This window comes from Oncorhynchus masou, chromosome 16 (assembly GCF_036934945.1).
Source record: "Oncorhynchus masou masou isolate Uvic2021 chromosome 16, UVic_Omas_1.1, whole genome shotgun sequence".
Classification (NCBI taxonomy): Eukaryota; Metazoa; Chordata; class Actinopteri; order Salmoniformes; family Salmonidae; genus Oncorhynchus; species Oncorhynchus masou.
In genome coordinates, this window is record NC_088227.1 from 23,445,494 (window position 1) to 23,464,669 (window position 19,176).

The following is a 19,176-nucleotide window of genomic DNA, read 5'->3' on the forward strand; positions in this document are numbered from 1 at the left end:
TAGGATGAGCAGTACCTGTGCATGTGTGTGTGTGTGTGTGTGTGTGTGTGTGTGTGTGTATGTGTGTGAGTGATTGAGGGCTGCATACTGAGATTAAAGTCAGTGAAAGAGATGTCATCACTCACACTGGAGTCCTTTATTGTCACTCCAGCCTCTGACTTCTATATGTATCACTTTGGACAGAGATGGCTTCATTATACAGGCTAGACTTTATACCTCAACATCTATCTAACACTACGCATACTTATATCTACTATATGAAATATCTACTATACAACGATGAAATGTGGTTTAATCAGAACATACATGTATTCAGAGAAGGAGAGAGGGAAAGGGAGAGAGGGCGAGAAAGAGATGGGAGAGAGACAGAGAGGGAGATAGAGAGAAAAAGAGAGACAGAGAGAGACAGAGAGACACAGAGAGAGAGAGAGACAGAGACAGAGACAGAGAGAGAGAGACAGAGAGAGAGAGAGAAAGAAAGAAAGAAAGAAAGAAAGAAAGAAAGAAAGAAAGAAAGAAAGAAAGAAAGGGAGAGAGAGGGAGAGAGAGGGAGAGATGGGAGAGCGAGAGACAACATTTTAACTAAATTTCTTTGTTGCTACAACAAATCAGGTTCCATTTTTGGTTCATTAAGTTGCTTGTGGGGGGACAAAGACCCCCTGGTATCGGCTAAGGACCAGAGTGTTCAGTGTTCCGTCAGTGTTCAGTCAGGGGAACTATTTCAAAGCAACACATCAACGGGACTCCTTAATCTGAGCTGGCAGGGGTCAGCCTAGAGAGACATGAGATGTCCATGAAGAAAGAGCCTGTTGGAGTATGTGTGTGTGTGCACGTGCACGTATGTGTGTGTAGCTGTGATTGGTTACACACACACTCGAGATCCTGTGAAAGGACAACCTTAAAAGCTAACAACAGAGGAATGGCACATACACCACCCTATAATGCAACCGATACTGAACAAAAATATAAACACAACATGAAACAATTTCAAAGATTTGTATATCCTTTATATCAGGATATCAGTCAACTGTGCAGGGACGCAGCCAAGGGTGGGCCTGGGAGGGCATAGGCCCACCCACTGGGGAGACAGCCAGGCCCACCCACTAGGGAGACAGCCAGGCCCACCCACTAGGGAGACAGCCAGGCCCACCCACTGGGGAGACAGGTCCTGGCTCCCCAGTGGGTGGGCCTGGCTCCCTAGTGGGTGGGCCTGGCTGTCTCCCCAGTGGGTGGACCTGTCTCCCCAGTGGGTGGGCCTGGCTGTCTCCCCAGTGGGTGGGCCTGGCTGTCTCCCCAGTGGGTGGGCCTGGCTGTCTCCCCAGTGGGTGGGCCTGGCTGTCTCCCCAGTGGGTGGGCCTGTCTCCCAAGTGGGTGGGCCTGGCTGTCTCCCCAGTGGGTGGGCCTGGCTCCCTAGTGGGTGGGCCTGGCTCCCTAGTGGGTGGGCCTGGCTGTCTCCCCAGTGGGTGGGCCTGGCTGTCTCCCCAGTGGGTGGGCCTGTCTCCCAAGTGGGTGGGCCTGGCTGTCTCCCCAGTGGGTGGGCCTGTCTCCCCAGTGGGTGGGCCTGTCTCCCCAGTGGGTGGGCCTGTCTCCCCAGTGGGTGGGCCTGTCTCCCCAGTGGGTGGGCCTGTCTCCCTAGTGGGTGGGCCTGTCTCCCCAGTGGGTGGGCCTGTCTCCCCAGTGGGTGGGCCTGGCTGTCTCCCCAGTGGGTGGGCCTGGCTGTCTCCCCAGTGGGTGGGCCTGTCTCCCAAGTGGGTGGGCCTGGCTGTCTCCCCAGTGGGTGGGCCTGGCTCCCTAGTGGGTGGGCCTGGCTCCCTAGTGGGTGGGCCTGGCTGTCTCCCCAGTGGGTGGGCCTGGCTGTCTCCCCAGTGGGTGGGCCTGTCTCCCAAGTGGGTGGGCCTGGCTGTCTCCCCAGTGGGTGGGCCTGTCTCCCCAGTGGGTGGGCCTGTCTCCCCAGTGGGTGGGCCTGTCTCCCCAGTGGGTGGGCCTGTCTCCCCAGTGGGTGGGCCTGTCTCCCTAGTGGGTGGGCCTGGCTGTCTCCCCAGTGGGTGGGCCTGGCTCCCCAGTGGGTGGGCCTGGCTCCCTAGTGGGTGGGCCTGGCTGTCTCCCCAGTGGGTGGACCTGTCTCCCCAGTGGGTGGGCCTGGCTGTCTCCCTAGTGGGTGGGCCTGGCTGTCTCCCTAGTGGGTGGGCCTGGCTGTCTCCCCAGTGGGTGGGCCTATGCCCTCCCAGGCCCACCCTTGGCTGCGTCCCTGCACAGTTGACTGATATCCTGATATAAAGGATATACAAATCTTTGAAATTGTTTCATGTTGTGTTTATATTTTTGTTCAGTATCGGTTGCATTATAGGGTGGTGTATGTGCCATTCCTCTGTTGTTAGCTTTTAAGGTTGTCCTTTCACAGGATCTCGAGTGTGTGTGTAACCAATCACAGCTACACACACATACGTGCACGTGCACACACACACATACTCCAACAGGCTCTTTCTTCATGGACATCTCATGTCTCTCTAGGCTGACCCCTGCCAGCTCAGATTAAGGAGTCCCGTCTCCCACCCTTGGCTGTCTCCCACCCTTGGCTGCGTCCCTGCACAGTTGACTGATATCCTGATATAAAGCCAGGCCCACCCACTGGGGAGACAGGCCCACCCACTGGGGAGACAGGCCCACCCACTAGGGAGACAGGCCCACCCACTGGGGAGACAGGCCCACCCACTAGGGAGACAGGCCCACCCACTGGGGAGACAGGCCCACCCACTGGGGAGACAGGCCCACCCACTGGGGAGACAGGCCCACCCACTAGGGAGACAGGCCCACCCACTGGGGAGACAGCCAGGCTCACCCACTGGGGAGACAGCCAGGCTCACCCACTGGGGAGACAGCCAGGCTCACCCACTGGGGAGACAGCCAGGCTCACCCACTGGGGAGACAGCCAGGCTCACCCACTGGGGAGACAGCCAGGCTCACCCACTGGGGAGACAGGCCCACCCACTAGGGAGCCAGGTCCACCCACTGGGGAGACAGCCAGGCCCACCCACTGGGGAGACAGGCCCACCCACTAGGGAGACAGGCCCACCCACTGGGGAGACAGCCAGGCCCACCCACTAGGGAGCCAGGCCCACCCACTGGGGAGACAGCCAGGCCCACCCACTTAGCAGCCAGGCCCACCCACTAGGGAGCCAGGTCCACCCACTGGGGAGACAGCCAGGCCCACCCACTTGGGAGACAGCCAGGCCCACCCACTTGGGAGACAGGTCCACCCACTTGGCAGCCAGGCCCACCGACTGGGGAGCCAGGCCAACCCACTGGGGAGACAGGTCCACCCACTTGGCAGCCAGGCCCACCCACTGGAGAGCCAGGCACACCGACTGGGGAGCCAGGCCCACCCACTGGGGAGCCAGGCCCACCCACTTGGCAGCCAGGCCCACCCACTGGGGAGCCAGGCCCACCCACTGGGGAGCCAGGCCCACCCACTGGGGAGCCAGGCCCACCCACTGGGGAGCCAGGCCCACCCACTGGGGAGCCAGGCCAACCCACTGGGGAGCAAGGCCCACCCACTTGGCAGCCAGGCCCACCCAGCACAAGGTGCACCTGTGTAATAATCATGCTGTTTAATCCGATTTTTGATATGCCACACATGTCAGGTGGATGGATTACAAATCTGGTTGCAAAATCTGAAATAAATCATATTTTTTGTACTTACAGAACATTGCTGTCATTTTTTATTTCAGCTCATGAAACATGGGACCAATACTTTACCTGCTGCGTCAATATTTTTGTTTAGTGTATATCTACATGAAACCATAAACCGAGCACCAGAGAAGGAAAACGTTGAACACTCTCTCAACACCTAAACAAGGTCCTGTTCCTTTTCTTGAAGACAACAGAGAAATACATTTCTTCATAATCTTATCCAGTAGTATTTTAGAGAGCTGCTGATAAAACGTTATTACATCATGTTCAATCCCCATTCTGTATTATCAGTGACCATTGTGGTATATGACACCACAAAGACGCCAGGCTGCAAGACCTCAGAGGAGAGAGAGGCACCAACAAGGCATCTCCTGCACATTGTGATGACAGAGACAGTACAGTCAAAGTCACCCAGCAGCTCTGCCCTGGACAGACAGCCAGCCAGCCAGCCAGCCAGCCAGCCAGCCAGGGACACTGTGCTCTGCGTCCGTTCATCTCCCTGCCTGCCTGCCTGCCAAACAATGGCGAGGACTGAGAATCCATACACATGACCTCAGACCACCAAGCTATTTGAAAAACAACAAGAGGAGCAGAAAGAGAAGCGGTCCGTCCCTCTCTACAGTCATCAGGGCTTTCTACCGCTTCCTGTTTTCACAGGGGTGAATTGTGGGAGATAATCTCTCGCTGCCTATTGGCTGACTCTACACAAACTGGCCCTGGAAAGTGGCCCTTTGTTACAGCGGCGACTCAAATCCAGCGCCTGGCTTTTTGTAGCACGAGGCGGCATGCCACACCATCAGCGGAAAAAAAGAAAATCAATGGAATGACATATAGAAAGGAAAACCCTCCTGACCTCATCCTCTCCACAGCACATACTGAGGCCAGTGTGCCGAATACACACAAAGGCCACGGACAGGGACAGAGATAAAGAGATGGAGAGGAAGAGAGAGAGACAGAGAGAGAGAGAGACAGAGAGAGAGAGAGAGACAGAGAGAGAGAGACAGAGAGAGAGAGAGACAGAGAGAGAGAGAGAGAGAGAGAGAGAGAGACAGAGAGAGAGAGACAGAGAGAGAGACAGAGAGAGAGACAGAGAGAGAGAGAGAGAGAGAGAGAGAGACAGAGAGAGAGAGAGAGACAGAGAGAGAGAGACAGAGAGAGAGACAGAGAGAGAGAGAGAGAGAGAGAGAGAGAGAGACAGAGAGAGAGAGAGAGAGAGAGAGAGAGAGAGAGAGAGAGAGAGAGAGAGAGACAGAGAGAGAGAGAGATTTCCACAACAACCTCAGTTTGAGACATGAGTACTGTTTGAATAACCTTGGTGCCTCGTTTGCTAATTCAGAGTATATATATATACCCCATATGAAAGAACAACATGGTAATTTACTGTCACTAAGACCACATCAACGTCATGTTTCCTCAAAAAAACTGACACACGACGAGGTTGTGTTTTGACCTGTCTGGCCTTGTCAAAACAGAGCAGCTGGTAATTGGCGATCAATAGGGATGTTTAACAGAACAGTGTCAGAACACACAAATTCAAATGTTGATCTGTCATGAAGTGAAAAGATACCGTGACCATGAACTGTCGTTAGTCACAACAGCAACCATATTATGGTAAATCTACCACAACATTTACCAATCAGGAGTGGCCTGGGCGCCCCCCCCCCCCACCCCTCGTCACAGCCACGAAACACACACCTTCTAAAACTCAACAAGGGTGTGTGTTGAGGATACACAGCGGTGTTGAGCTATGTCTTTTAGGTGAGGGAGCAACAACAACAAAACATGCCACGATGTCATCATTTCTTCAATCTAAGTTTGTACTGACAAATTGAATTCTAGAATATGCATAAAATGCATCCCCCAATTGCAATGTCTGCCTACACCCACACACATATTGTCTCAGGAACATCAAATACCAAGGCTACTACATTTCAACATATGTCAATCATTAATGATAATTATTCATGTTTTACTAGTAAAACGTCCAAATGGCATCTCCATGCCAATCATTTGATCGATCTCAAACAGGGTCAGAACACTGTTTCATGGGAACATTTAGATCTGTTTGAATGACTGTTTTGTGAGCGAATTAGAGCAGATGGTGTTAACAAACTCTTAGCCTTTGTTGTATCTTGTTTCAATCTAAGCAGATAGCCTGCCTAGTGACGCGGGCTGCTGAGTTTTGGTGCATGATCATTTTTTGGGGACTATTCAGTTTTAGCTAACCATCCTAAAATGTCATTAGGAATGAGCAGGTGTTGTTGGTGTAACGGTAATGTTAGAGGCCTACTTTGTGATGCTATTATATCCGGTTCTGTTTTGTAAAATGCTACTGAATCATGTGATCTTGCAAGACATTGATTAAGCTTTAATCTAGCTTTACTAAATGAGCACCATTTTGAGAAGTGATAATTTTCTATTTGTATCAGATCTTGATGGGTGCTATTTTAAGCAACTGGATCTCTTCGGGGTGCTGAAAGGACAGCGCCAGGATCGTGCAATGATGTTAAAGAAGTTGAACCAACTTGTGGTGCTGAAGGACAGCTCTGCCATTCAGCCAGTTAAGGAACAAATGACACGAATTTGCACTAGGCCTATAGCCTAATAGGTCTAAGACTAGATGGTATAGCTATTTGTAGGCTTTAGCCTAATAGGTCTAAGACTCGATGGTATAGCTTCTTGTAGGCTATAGGCTAGAGCCTGTTTGTGAGGAGAGCTTTATTGTGACTAGGCATTGCATTGTACTGTGTAGCTTACATGCTGTATCATGAATAAACTTTGATTAAATTAGCTTGAACACATGGTTACAATATACCCTATTACAGAATAATACAAAACTGAGAGATGAACTATCAATTCATAGAATGTATTTGCATAGATTAAACATGCTATCTAATTAGAATAGCAGGAAATTTGTTTTAAAACAACCATAAAATCTATCTTTTGGTGTAGTGTATTCATGCATCGCTATAAACTAGAACCTAAATGCATTGTTACCTCCAACTTGGCCCAATTCACATTTCCAATTGCCCACCCTGACATGCCAAGCTAGAACGGGCCCTGTGTCTCAACCAATAGCCAATGTAGGTTAAATATCCCAAGCAGGGCTACAGCATCTTCCAGAGAGGGTCAGGCTCCCTGGGCTTTGCTGTGGCCTCTCTGGTTTGGGTGACCTCAGAAGAAAAGTGTCGCTCTAACCAAGTGGTCACATATCATTCTGGGTTCCACTGCGCAAGAAGGGCTCCATGGAGTTTTATGAACATAAAGGCAGACACACAGAGTATTTTTTAATTTTTTTTTACAAAGTGGCCGAGCCACAGACGGGCCACCGCAGTAAACAAACATAGCCTACTTCATCATTCTCACCACCACCAGAGAGAAGACAGGGGAGAAACCACCATTCACCTCTAAGCTGCTATACATATTTATTTGGTTTGTCATTCTATCGTTTTTCATAACATTGTTGTGGTAATTAAATATAAATAAAAAGTTCAGTATAAATGGTCCAGAAATAGTTTTACCAGCTCCGTTTATTCTCAAAAGTGAGGGGGTGCCTCTCCTCCATGCTTCGGCAGCACAACATCCCTGCAAGTGTGTCACATGACCCTGGGGGTTGTGGTTAGTGATTGGTGACCATGGTGACAGAGAGCGGGCAGCTGGGAAAAAAAGGGACCTTTATCTGCCGATTTGAATAAGATGGCCTGGATCTGTCACAGTGTTTACCCTCTTTACGGTTAGAGAGGGACACAACGCAACAACAACAAAAACGATAGCAATCGGCCGCATACAAGGCAGCAACACAGCTATTGTGTTACAATGAGCCCATCCCCCTGCTTTGTTAATTCACCTCCCTGGTCCAGTACTCTACCCCCACAGACCTCCCTGGTTCTGAACTCTACCACCACAGACCTCCCTGTCCAGTACTCTACCCCCACAGACCTCCCTGGTTCTGAACTCTACCACCACAGACCTCCCTGGTCCAGTACTCTACCCCCACAGACCTCCCTGGTTCTGAACTCTACCACCACAGACCTCCCTGGTCCAGTACTCTACCCCCACAGACCTCCCTGGTTCTGAACTCTACCACCACAGACCTCCCTGTCCAGTACTCTACCCCCACAGACCTCCCTGGTTCTGAACTCTACCACCACAGACCTCCCTGTCCAGTACTCTACCCCCACAGACCTCCCTGGTTCTGAACTCTACCACCACAGACCTCCCTGGTCCAGTACTCTACCCCCACAGACCTCCCTGGTTCTGAACTCTACCACCACAGACCTCCCTGTCCAGTACTCTACCCCCACAGACCTCCCTGGTTCTGAACGCTACCACCGCAGACCTCCCTGGTCCAGTACTCTACCCCCACAGACCTCCCTGGTCCTGAACTCTACCACCACAGACCTCCTTGTTCCTGAACTCTACCACCACAGACATCCCTGGCCCTGAACTCTACCACCACAGACCTCCCTGTCCAGTACTCTACCCCCACAGACCTCCCTGTTCCTGAAATCTACCACCACAGACATCCCTTGTCCTGAACTCTACCCCCACAGACATCCCTGGTCCTGAACTCTACCCCCACAGACATCCCTTGTCCTGAAGTCTACCACCACAGACATCCCTGGTCCTGAACTCTACCCCCACAGATCACCCTGGTCCTAAATAACAAGGGAGGTTAGCATTCATTGGTGGGTAGGATATTTATGCCTCTGTAACTTTCTGTAACTATCTCACTCATCATTATTCACAATTTATTCATGATTATCCGTAATCATGGTAGCATCCACATTAATGTAGAAGTGTTCAGAAACCTATTATATTCTTATTTACAATACAAGTGACTCCAAAATGACACAATACATTATTTAAAATTAATTTCTATTGGGCACAAAATAATCTGAAACGCAACCAAAACAACCTGCAAATGCATCCAACATGTTTGTAAAGTCACAAGCGTGATGGAGTAATTGCAGTGTGCTAGGAATATGGGAACAAATACTTAACTTTTGACTACTTTAATACACAAATAAGTGATTTGTCAAAAATACTTATGACACTATCAAATGGAGGGACTAGATACATTTAGTGTTTTCATTTCTAAATGGTTAAATAGATATGTATGAAAATACCCTCAAATAAAAGATGACATTCTGTACTGTCACCTCATATAGATCATTTGATCTCAAATCCAAAATGCTGGAGTATAGAGCCAAATAAAAAGTTTTAGCTTCACTGTCCAAATAAATATGTACGGTAGTGTAGTATGGGAAAGGTCCTCATACAGTAGCAATGCAGCAAGACACACAAACTCCACCAAAACTCCATACTCCATACACCATGCGCCATGCGCCATACGCCATGCGCCATACGCCATGCGCCATACGCCATGCGCCATGCGCCATGCGCCATGCGCCATGCGCCATGCGCCATACGCCATACGCCATGCGCCATACGCCATGCGCCATGCGCCATGCGCCATACGCCATACACCATACACCATACATCATACACCATACGCCATGCACCATACACCATACACTGTACACCGTACACTGTGCACCATGCACCATGCACTATGCGCCATGCGCCATGCACGTTGAAACAGACACTTCATGTTCGTACAGCACAATCCCGGAAGAACAAATCAGGAGAAGTGAGAAGAAAAACCGCTTCACTCATTTTCCTCTTTTAATAACTGTAGTCTGAGGTGAGAGTACAGGCAGAGAAATACAGGAAGAAAAGACCAGGCCTAGTGATCTGTCCTTCCAGTTGTCAGGAGGACAGCCAGGACGGACACACAGCCGTTGAACACACCTGGACAGATCGGTAACTATGGTGACAGCAATAGGTAGACAGAGGAGTGCCTTCCCAAAGTATGTATCAAAGTATGTTTATACATCTACTGATGTACTACATGTTTATGCTTGAGTGACAATTACTGCATTGATTGATAGGAACTAAGAACATAAGAATTTCGCTGCACCCGCAATAACAAATGCTAACTGTGTATGCGACCAATAACATTTGATTTGATTCGATGTTGAGCTTCAGGTAGCACCCGCCCTTAGGCACAGACCTAGGATCAGCTTACCCTCATGGAAATCTCACCATAACCACTGGGTAAATAATTAAGGGTAGGATTTGGGGGAGGGTAATCTGATCCTGGACCAGTGCCCAAATCCAACTTCTGCTTCAAGGAGCAACGTCTGGGGGCTATGATGTGAGAGGTGAAAGGTTGGGGTGTCTGGGTGTGGCTCACCTTGACGTCGGAGAAGAACATCTTGAGCATGTTGGAGCTGGGGTAGCGGGCGTAGAAGAACATGAGCTTGGCCTTCTTCAGGTGGTTGGGGGAGAGACCCTCCTGAATCTGAACATGGCCGCCGTCAAAGAAATTGACTATTTTTTGGAGGGAAAATAGTCATTAAAATGGCCGACCTTGCAAAGCATCTTAATGTGTAGTCATATGGCTATGGTACGCAACTTGACCTAGAACCCCTGCTATTTCAGCTGATGTGTTTTTAATATGTAACATATGTGAAATTAACAAGTTTTTAATGTACAATAATTAGTCACTTAATTGTTTCCCTTGAAGACTACATTAGATATAGGCCAAATTAATACATTTGACAATAATTATTTTAGGTTAGGGTTAGCACTGGAGTAAGGTAGGGCCAATCTTAAATGAGTTAGTTATTAGGGAGTAGTGTGTGAAGCCAGGCCAAGCCATTAGCATCCTCTCTGTATTAGGTGTGAGCGTGTTACGGTAAATAAAATGCTGGCCAGCACCACAGCCGGTGCCTTTACATAAGGAGCTCATTTCACAGTCAAAGTAAGCAAACGCCTTTCCCTCTTCCCCATCATACCCCTCCAACCTCCACCCCAAAATAAGGAAGAAAAAAGGAGACATTTGCATATCACAGACAAAGAAAGCAGTTAACACTGGTTATGAGAGAGGAGCCTAATGGCTTGGCGATAAGATATGCCAACCAAAGACAGGAGTTACTGACGTGATGTTGGCTTCATATTGATGTAAAAGCGAGGTCTAAAAGGGACAACCATGTCTCTCTATAACAGAGCTGAAGACCATATTCATTTAAAATACACACATCATAGATTTTGGAGACCAAGGTTTTCCAAGGGAAGTCTCAAGAGAAAAGAGGGTAGGATGGTGGTTGGGGAGGGAGGGGGGGCACCTTGAACGATAGAGCTGTTCCAACCTCAATTACACCCCCTCCTTTCCCTGCTCCTCCTCCAGCCTCCAGCCTCCCTAGTGCTGCCAAACCTCGGGACGAGGAGGAGGAGGAGGAGAAGGAGAAGGAGGAAGAGGAGGGTGGAGGAGGAGGAGGAGAAGGAGGAGGAGGGAGGGTGGAGGAGGAGGAGGAGGAGAAGGAGGAGGAGGGAGGGTGGAGGAGGAGGAGGAGAAGGAGGAGGAGGGTGGAGGATGAGAAGGAGGAGGAGGGAGGGAGGAGGAGGAGGGTGGAGGAGGAGGAGGAGAAGGATGAGGTTTGCCAAGGCAGTGAACTCAGCCAGCGATGGGCGCTGCGTCCCTGGAACACATCTGCGCTGCGGACTGGCCCAAACCATTTCCACGGTGAATTAACAGCCGTATAATTCAGCTGATATCAATCTGCGGCTAAGACATTGAAAGGAGATGAGGGGGGGAGGGGCACAAATAAAACTCAGAGACGAATTAAAAAGGTCTCTCTCCTCGAGCAGAAGCAATCAGTAGTAACTATTATCTCTTGAACCGCAAATGAAAGGGCTACTCTGTAAGTCTGTATGTAAGACAGTGTCATAATACCGATTCATTGTGGATTGCACATCTACATAGCAATGGTTGCACCTTTTAATTAGATACTGTTTCTACACTCAATAATAGGGTGTCATGACAATCACTCAAGAATCATGCATTTGACAGGGAAGGTATGTGCTGGGAGATGGGAGTGCCCTTGACTTCAGGGTTACCCAGGGCCCCCCTTTAAAAACCAGGGACCGTGAATCAAGCTGGATCATGGATCAGGTCCTCCAGGCCTAGTATTGTCTGCTGGCTCAGGAAGAGGAAAGAGAGAGAGGGCTGTATGGAAGCCATCTATAGGCAGGCAGGCAGGCAGGCAGGCAGGCAGGCAGGCAGGCAGGCAGGCAGGGAGGGAGGGAGGGAGGGAGGGAGGGAGGGAGGGAGGGAGGGAGGGAGGGAGGGAGGGAGGGAGGGAGGGAGGGAGGGAGGGAGGGAGGGAGGGAGGGAGGGAGGGAGGGAGGGAGGGAGGGAGGGAGGGAGGGAGGGAAGAGGGCCTATGGGGAGAACCCTGGCAGGCTAGCCCGACTCCAACAGGCCTGGCCAAAAGAGCAGCACTCCACTCTCCACACCACACCATCTGCTTCAAGAGCGAGGGGTACAATGGCCCCTCAGAGAGTGAGAGAAAGAGAAAGAGAGAGAAGTGAGAGAGAGAGAGAGAGAGAGAGAGAGAGAGAGAGAGAGAGAGAGAGAGAGAGAGAGAGAAAAAGAGAGAAAAAGAGAGAAAAAGAGAGAAAAAAGAGAGAGAAAAAGAGAGAGAAAAGAGAGAGAAAGGAGAGAGAAAAGAGAGAGGAGAAAGAGACATTGGGCAGAGTGGGACAGGGCTGTTCTCTTCAAGTATGGCAAGGTGGATTTCAGCTGTCAGACTGATAAGACTGGGCTTTCTCAAAGACACTACTACGCTCTCGCTTCTAAATACAAATGAATTCACAACTAAGGACAATCACAACATTACAAGAGATTACATTGATATATAACGAAATTAAGTATTTTTAAGTCGCATAGATCTACAGTCACATGATTCTCTTGATGAATTTATTTCTCTCACAGCTTGCAAATGTAATAGTGATTGGACTTGGGGTGACACACAGCTATTATTTAGCCATGATGGTTTCCTTGTACCAGCTGGCCGAGTGTTATCTGAGCACATCTGACAAGACATCATCATTCACTACAGCACTTCCCCAAAACCCCAAAGTCATGAGAGGAAATATATGCTTCACTTCCTCATTCCAGGTGTAAGGACAAGATACTCAGAGTCAGAGAACAAATGAGGAAATTGATGGCAGCCATCTGCTGCGCAACGGTGCGGAACGCCTGTGAACTTTAACGCACCCCAAAAAATGTCTGACAATCTGTGCCATCTTTAGTTCTAGTACTACAATGACTTCTATCACTGCTATTACTATTGCTGCATTAAGACTACCAACTGTCACTGTAGACAGTACGACTCACATTCAAAGTCGTAAAAAATAACATTGATTGTTAACTTCTAAAACTGGCGTAAACAATCAACACCCAACCAGTGTTTTTCAAAGCCGTGAAATGAACCAAAGATGAGAAGAAAACAATGTATATCACATGGCCGCGTTGTTCTAACTATTCTTTCCATTAATGGGAGTACATCTGTTAATGCCCCAAAATAATTAACAATAGAAGCAACAGCATCTGGATTATTTGGTCATTATTTTAATTGTTTTATTCTCTTTCTCTCTACCTCTCTCGCTACCTCCCTCCCACGTCTGAATCTCTTTCTCTCTTCATCCCTCCATTGGGAGCGACAGAGCAGATGATTATAGATCTCTGGGAAGAGCCAACTCTTGGGTCAGAAGACAAGACAAGGTGCCGTAATGAAAGGCAAACAGCTCGCCGAAAACACCTGTTAACGTCCGCTTCCAAAGAAAAGACTGGGAGGGAGAGAGGAAAAGAAGAAGGAGTATTTGGGTGCCGAGCAACAGCTGAAGGCCCCCCAGGCTGTTGACAGATCTTTATGAAACGGAGAAAAGAGAAAAGCAACGACGCCGATTGTTCCTTTTTACAATGTGGGGATGATAAGAGACATGAGGAAACACAGGTGGCCATAAATACACATCTTTACTGAGTCCTCAGGCAAACCCATATCTCCTACACACACACACACACACACACAAAGGCCGTGCCCTGAGGCGATCACAACACAGACACACATCAACACTAACATACAGTAGCTATACCCTAACATCAATCTTAGATGCTTTAAGACAAGAAAAACAAAGATGCCCTCGCGGTCAATTCTCACTAGTAGCTAGTTTGTTAAACCATAGACCATAAACCATAGCATAGACATTAAATGATCAGGGATAGAGAAATAAGTGCTATGGAAGCTTCATGAGTGAAATCTGTATGTAAAGACAGGTCTATATAGCGGAAAGGGGCTAACTGAAGGGATTAGCGGAGGCTTTTAGGCTCCAGTCCCACGAGGGTGAATGTGATCCTCCCATAGGGACATTAGCTCTTTATCTGCAGGCCATGATTGGGGCACCCAGGGGTAAACTATTGGAGTCACTATAGGCAGCCGTTGTGCTCAACTTCAGCCTGCTATAGCTTTTGTCTCTTTCAGTCATGTGTCAAATGGGAATCAGGGCTAGAAATGTCATAGAGACATTATCTGACCAATGGTAAAGTGATACGTAGGTGACTAGAGTACATTTAACCACTTTGAAGAGAGAAGGGGATATAATACAGTAATTTTGGAGAGAATAGGAAAAGCAATAAGTTTGGTGATTTAGCAATAATATGCAATAGTCATAACAATATCTGATAATATCTAAGATGAACAAGTACCCCATCTATAGCGTCTCTAACTCACTCTCCTACTCAAGTCCCGACCTACCTACCTCCCTCCCTCCCTCCCTCAGTGTGGTGAAGGATACGGTGCTGCCTGAGTATGGTGAGATGTCGTTCATGTCGCTCATGTCTCCACACTCTGACTTAATGAGGGACAGGGAGAGCCCCTCTGCGGTGCTCCCGGGGTGGCTGGGAGAGAGCGACCTGTGGTGGTGCCCCATGTGATGCACTGAAGACATCTTGGTCCGCAGGCTGGTGGTCTCCCTGGACAGGTCCATGGAGTCTGGGGAGGAGTGGTCCTTCCCTGGGTAACCCCCGGAGGGTGGGCCCAGGGGGCTCGGGAAGGGGTAGCCCATGAGAGGCAGGGGGAAGGGGTGGCGGAAAGACGGGGGGCTGAATCCCATGGAGGCAGAGAGGGAGGAGGGGTGCAGGGAAGGGTGGTGGTGGCCCCCGTGGGCGCCCACAGCTGAGGACTGGTGATGGTGTTCTGTCTGAGTCTTCCTCACCACTAGGGGCAGCGCCTCTGTCTGGTCGTTGGCGCCAGGCATGGGCATGCCACCGAACGAGTCCAGGGGGTTGGGAATGATGACGTCACCAAAGCACTGCAGGCGCTGGTTGGCTGTGTGGAAGTTGGGGCCCTCACCGTTGACCCCGAACCTCTCTGGGGGCATGGGGAGGGGCGAGAAGACCTGGGGGGGTGCGGGGCGTGGGGGCTTGGCGAACACCTTGACCACCGTGTCCACCACCTGGTTCATGGCTGAGTTGAGCTCCTGTTTCAGTGTCTCAGCCAGCTGCTTGCCCTCCGCATGGTGCATGGAGGAGGAAGGACCCTGACCAGGACCTTTCCCCCGGACCAGCCCCTCTCTCCTGGGCTTGTTACCCTCCGCCAGCAGGGCCTGCTCCTGGAGCAATGCCCTGGCCCGGTCCAGGAAGTGTCCTGGGTCCAGGTCTGACATCTCGTTGTCGGAGCGGTCTGCCCGGTCGTCTCCCCCAGCATCAGACCTCCCGGCGCTGTCCTCAGACATGTTGCCCAGGTCGTGAGCCAGGTCGTGCTCAGAATCGTCGGTGGAATCATAGATCTGGAAGAACTTCTCCTGCAGCTGGCGCAGCTGCTTCTGCATGTCCTCCAGCTGCAGCTTCAGCTGCCTGCGCTCCTCCTGCTTTTGCTCTTTACGCTGGCACACCAGCTGGGTGAAGCTCTGCTGCTGCTGCTGGGGCAGGCGCTGCTTCCTCTTGTTCTCCCGGCTGCACACCTCTCCCCTGGGGCTAGGCGGCTGTGGGGGGCAGTCCATCTCCATCTCCCTGTTCCCGTCCATCTCTCGCTCCCTCTCCCGTTCACGTTGTTCCCGTTCACGGTCCCGCTCTCCGTGATGGCGTGCGGGCACCACCACACTGGGCGAGTGGCTCATGCCTCGGATGATGTTCTCCACGCGGGCGCGCTTGGCCCGCAGGTGCTCATCGTTGAGGCGCTCTAGGTCGAAGGCACCCAGAGCCGAGGGGCGGCCGAAGGGGGAGAGGCACTCTTGGGGGCTGTCCTGAGATGAGTTACTGCAGGCGTCCTCCTGGGGGCTTCGGAACCCCCACTTGAGAGACCCGACCCAGGGAACCCCCCGTCTCTTCTCTCTCCTCTCTCCCCCCTCTCCCCTCTCTCCCCTCTCTCCCCTCTCTCTCCTCTCTCTCCTCCTCCATTCTTGGCCATGTTGCTCTTGAGGAGCTGGGAGATGATGGTGGCACCAGGGAAGGGCATCATGGCATCTTCGTACGAGTTGGCTCTCTTCAGGAGCTTCCGGAGCACGTTGGACTTGGAGTCGCTGTCGGTTGCTGTGACGACCCCAGTGGGGCCGTGTGGCTGCACCATGGAGCAGTCTGTGGAGTCTGCGTCGGAGCCGTGGTGGTGGGAGTTGAGAGAGTTCATGGCACTGAAGATGGCTGCTTTGGCGCAGGCAATGTCGGCGCTGGTTGTAGCTGCTGCTGTGTTGGCGACGGTGCTGCCCACTGTCCTCTTCACACCGATGTCCACACGTCTTCTCTTGGTCTGTCTGCTCAGGAGGGAGTCGCTGTCATGGTCCGGCATCACGGGCTGCTGCTATTGGGCCATATCCCACAAAGCCACTCCTCTAGGACCGCTGCTGAATGACACCTGGCAGCAAGAAAACAGAAAGGAAACATGTATGGATTCATTGAAGGGGATGGATCATTTACTTTAAAATGTCACTATATTGACATTAAATCTATTTTCTAATAAAAATAAATAAATAAATAAAGTCCTAATATTCCTACTACCAAATGTAGAAATAATTGAATAGCAGTGCTCCAGAGAGTGACATCACTCCACTGTATAAAAATGTACCAGCGATACGGTTTTATCTCAAGACTAGATGCAATACCTGAGGCCAGGCGGCATCGACTGTCGACTACATGATTCCATTTAGACAACATAACTAATGACTGTCGGGAGAAGAGAGAGCAGAAGGCAGGAGTGATGGGGTCAGAACTAGGCCTTGTCTTTGCATTCCAGGGCAAAGTCCTAACAAATGGCGCCCTATTCCCTGTATAGTGCACTACTTTTCCTCAGGGCCCATATGGCTCTAGTCAAAAGTAGTGCACTATATAGGGCATAAAGTGTCATTTCAGACGCAGCCTACATTTTCCCCTGTCTGTCCCCTGTTTCACGCTGCCTCCCTGTGTAACACTGAACCAGTTCCCACGCAACAAAAAGCTGCATAACATTATGATAATTATTTAAGTACTTGTCCTCATTTCCATGTTTGTGCGCTTCAAGCCGGTGCAGAAAAGCATTAAGTCATAGACTAAAGAGAAAGGCTGAGGTTGGATTGAGAATGTCATAAAGACACAGTAAACTGTTGCAGTCTTAATTATCATCTCTTCTCCTAAAGTCATCACTACGTCGTTTACATTTTAGGCTACATTTTATTACTTTAGATTAGAAGACGCTCATATCGAAAGCAATTCATTATGTGTATGTAGTACATGAACTATATTCACCCAAACGACATATCACCCTTATTGCAAGTGTTATAGCACTTTTATCACAATGTGCCATAAACATAAAGCCTCTTCTTAAATTGCACCCTGATCGAATCCACACACTCGCACTGTCAGCTATTCTGGAAGGGAACTTCTTCCAGCCAAATGAATCAGAATATCACAATCTTAAATTAAACAATAATAGAAAAACGACATAAATACAGATAAATAAGCTTATTGATTTTGTGCCAGTAGGGGCTCACTTCTATGGCTTTTTGCTTGTCTTTTCATCTAGCAAAGCTGGTTAATTCTGCTCTAATGAACGGGTCACATGGGTCAACTCTGCCAAGGAGCAACTTAAAGCGCTCTAACAAAAACCTAATGCCTTTATGAAAGGAAACATTTTGTCGCAATCCAGACAGCATCAGCACTGCTATGTAAGCATCGGCTGACAGCTCCGCATGCAGTCTTTTGTCAGTGGGACTTTTATTCAGTGTATTTACAGAATGAATTAACATTCACTGTCAATAGAGAGAAAAAAATAATTATTTTATGATATTATTTCACATTCCTCATCTCAAATATTGAGTACCTGTATAGACAATATTGTGCAAGATAACCAGACTGCATCCTGGAGAGTCCTTTTTCTCAAACCCGGATCCTACCAGGAACACTACTACTACAAAAATAATTATTAAGTGAAACAGCAGGGAGACAATCCAATAGGAAATCTATATTAATAACATACGATACGTATGAATCGGGTGAATCGGGTTTTTGAAGATTGAAGGTTGTGTGATCTCTTACTAGAGAACATTCATTCAAATCTATACATTCAAATCTGTCAAATACTATTTAAGATTTTAGCACAAGTACAATCAAATTGACAATGCAAATATACTGTCACTTATCAGATGAGATGTCAAGACATATTTTGAGAGACAAAGTCATTTTTAAAACAGATATTTATATCTTCTTAAACCAATCAGATATGGATATTGAAAATGGGGCCACATGAAGAGTATGACTGTCTGACCATCCCATCTTTATCGTCACTTGGGACTCTATGAATCAGCTATAGTATATGACAATTTCATATATACCATACTGCCTTAACCATGCATAACAAGCATCACTTTCTTTTCTAATACACACACACACGGACACACACGCACGCATGCACGCAAACACACACACACACACACACCACTTTAAATAGGAACTTTTTTTAGATAGTCTTATTACTGTATTGTTAAGCAATACAAGAAAAACAAGCAGTAAGATGGAGTAACTTATGTTGAGATACAGAAATATATCAAACTATCACATTATTGCTGTAGCTCAAGGAAAAAGAAACAAGGTTGGGAAAGCTTGACATATTTTGTGGCAAAACAAAAGGAAATATATTACACAGACTAAGCCAATTTTGGTCTATAATAAAACCATGTCTTTGTCTGGCTCTGATAAATGGCTCTGGCTCAACTCTCTCTAACCATCCATCTCCATAAGTGCAAACAAGGGTGATATATCTCCAAGAAAACCTTGACTTAAGCGCCACAAGACCTTAACAATGGGCTATGTCGTTATCGCTCAAAATAGAGCCGCCAGCACCTGTCTTTTCCGACGGCGCACCTGTCCCCCATTGCCCATGCGCAGTCTATCACTTGGAAGACCTTTCAACAATTTCAAGGAAATATGACCGCAGTTGAACAATGAGCTATGCTCGTCTCTCGAGCCCTTTTAACTCCCCCTCGCTCCTTTTCCCAGGATCTTTCAAACTCTGAGAGAGTGAGAACGGGGCACCGTGAAGGACAAAGCTAAACTAAAAGAAAAGTTCATAACCCCTTTGGATTTGTAACAGAGCAAAGTAACCTATTCAA

At 49.0% G+C, this 19,176-nt stretch overlaps 1 protein-coding gene across 1 annotated transcript in view; it reads right to left on the minus strand.

The window, feature by feature from the left end:
* The window catches only part of LOC135557700 (prospero homeobox protein 1-like), a 40,608-nt gene that overhangs the window by 20,459 nt on the left and 973 nt on the right, over window positions 1-19,176 (minus strand). The window contains 3 exon segments of the mRNA XM_064991222.1: window positions 9,950-10,057; window positions 14,395-15,875; window positions 15,878-16,448. Coding sequence (XP_064847294.1) covers window positions 9,950-10,057; window positions 14,395-15,875; window positions 15,878-16,382 — 2,094 coding nt within the window. The 5' untranslated portion in view covers window positions 16,383-16,448.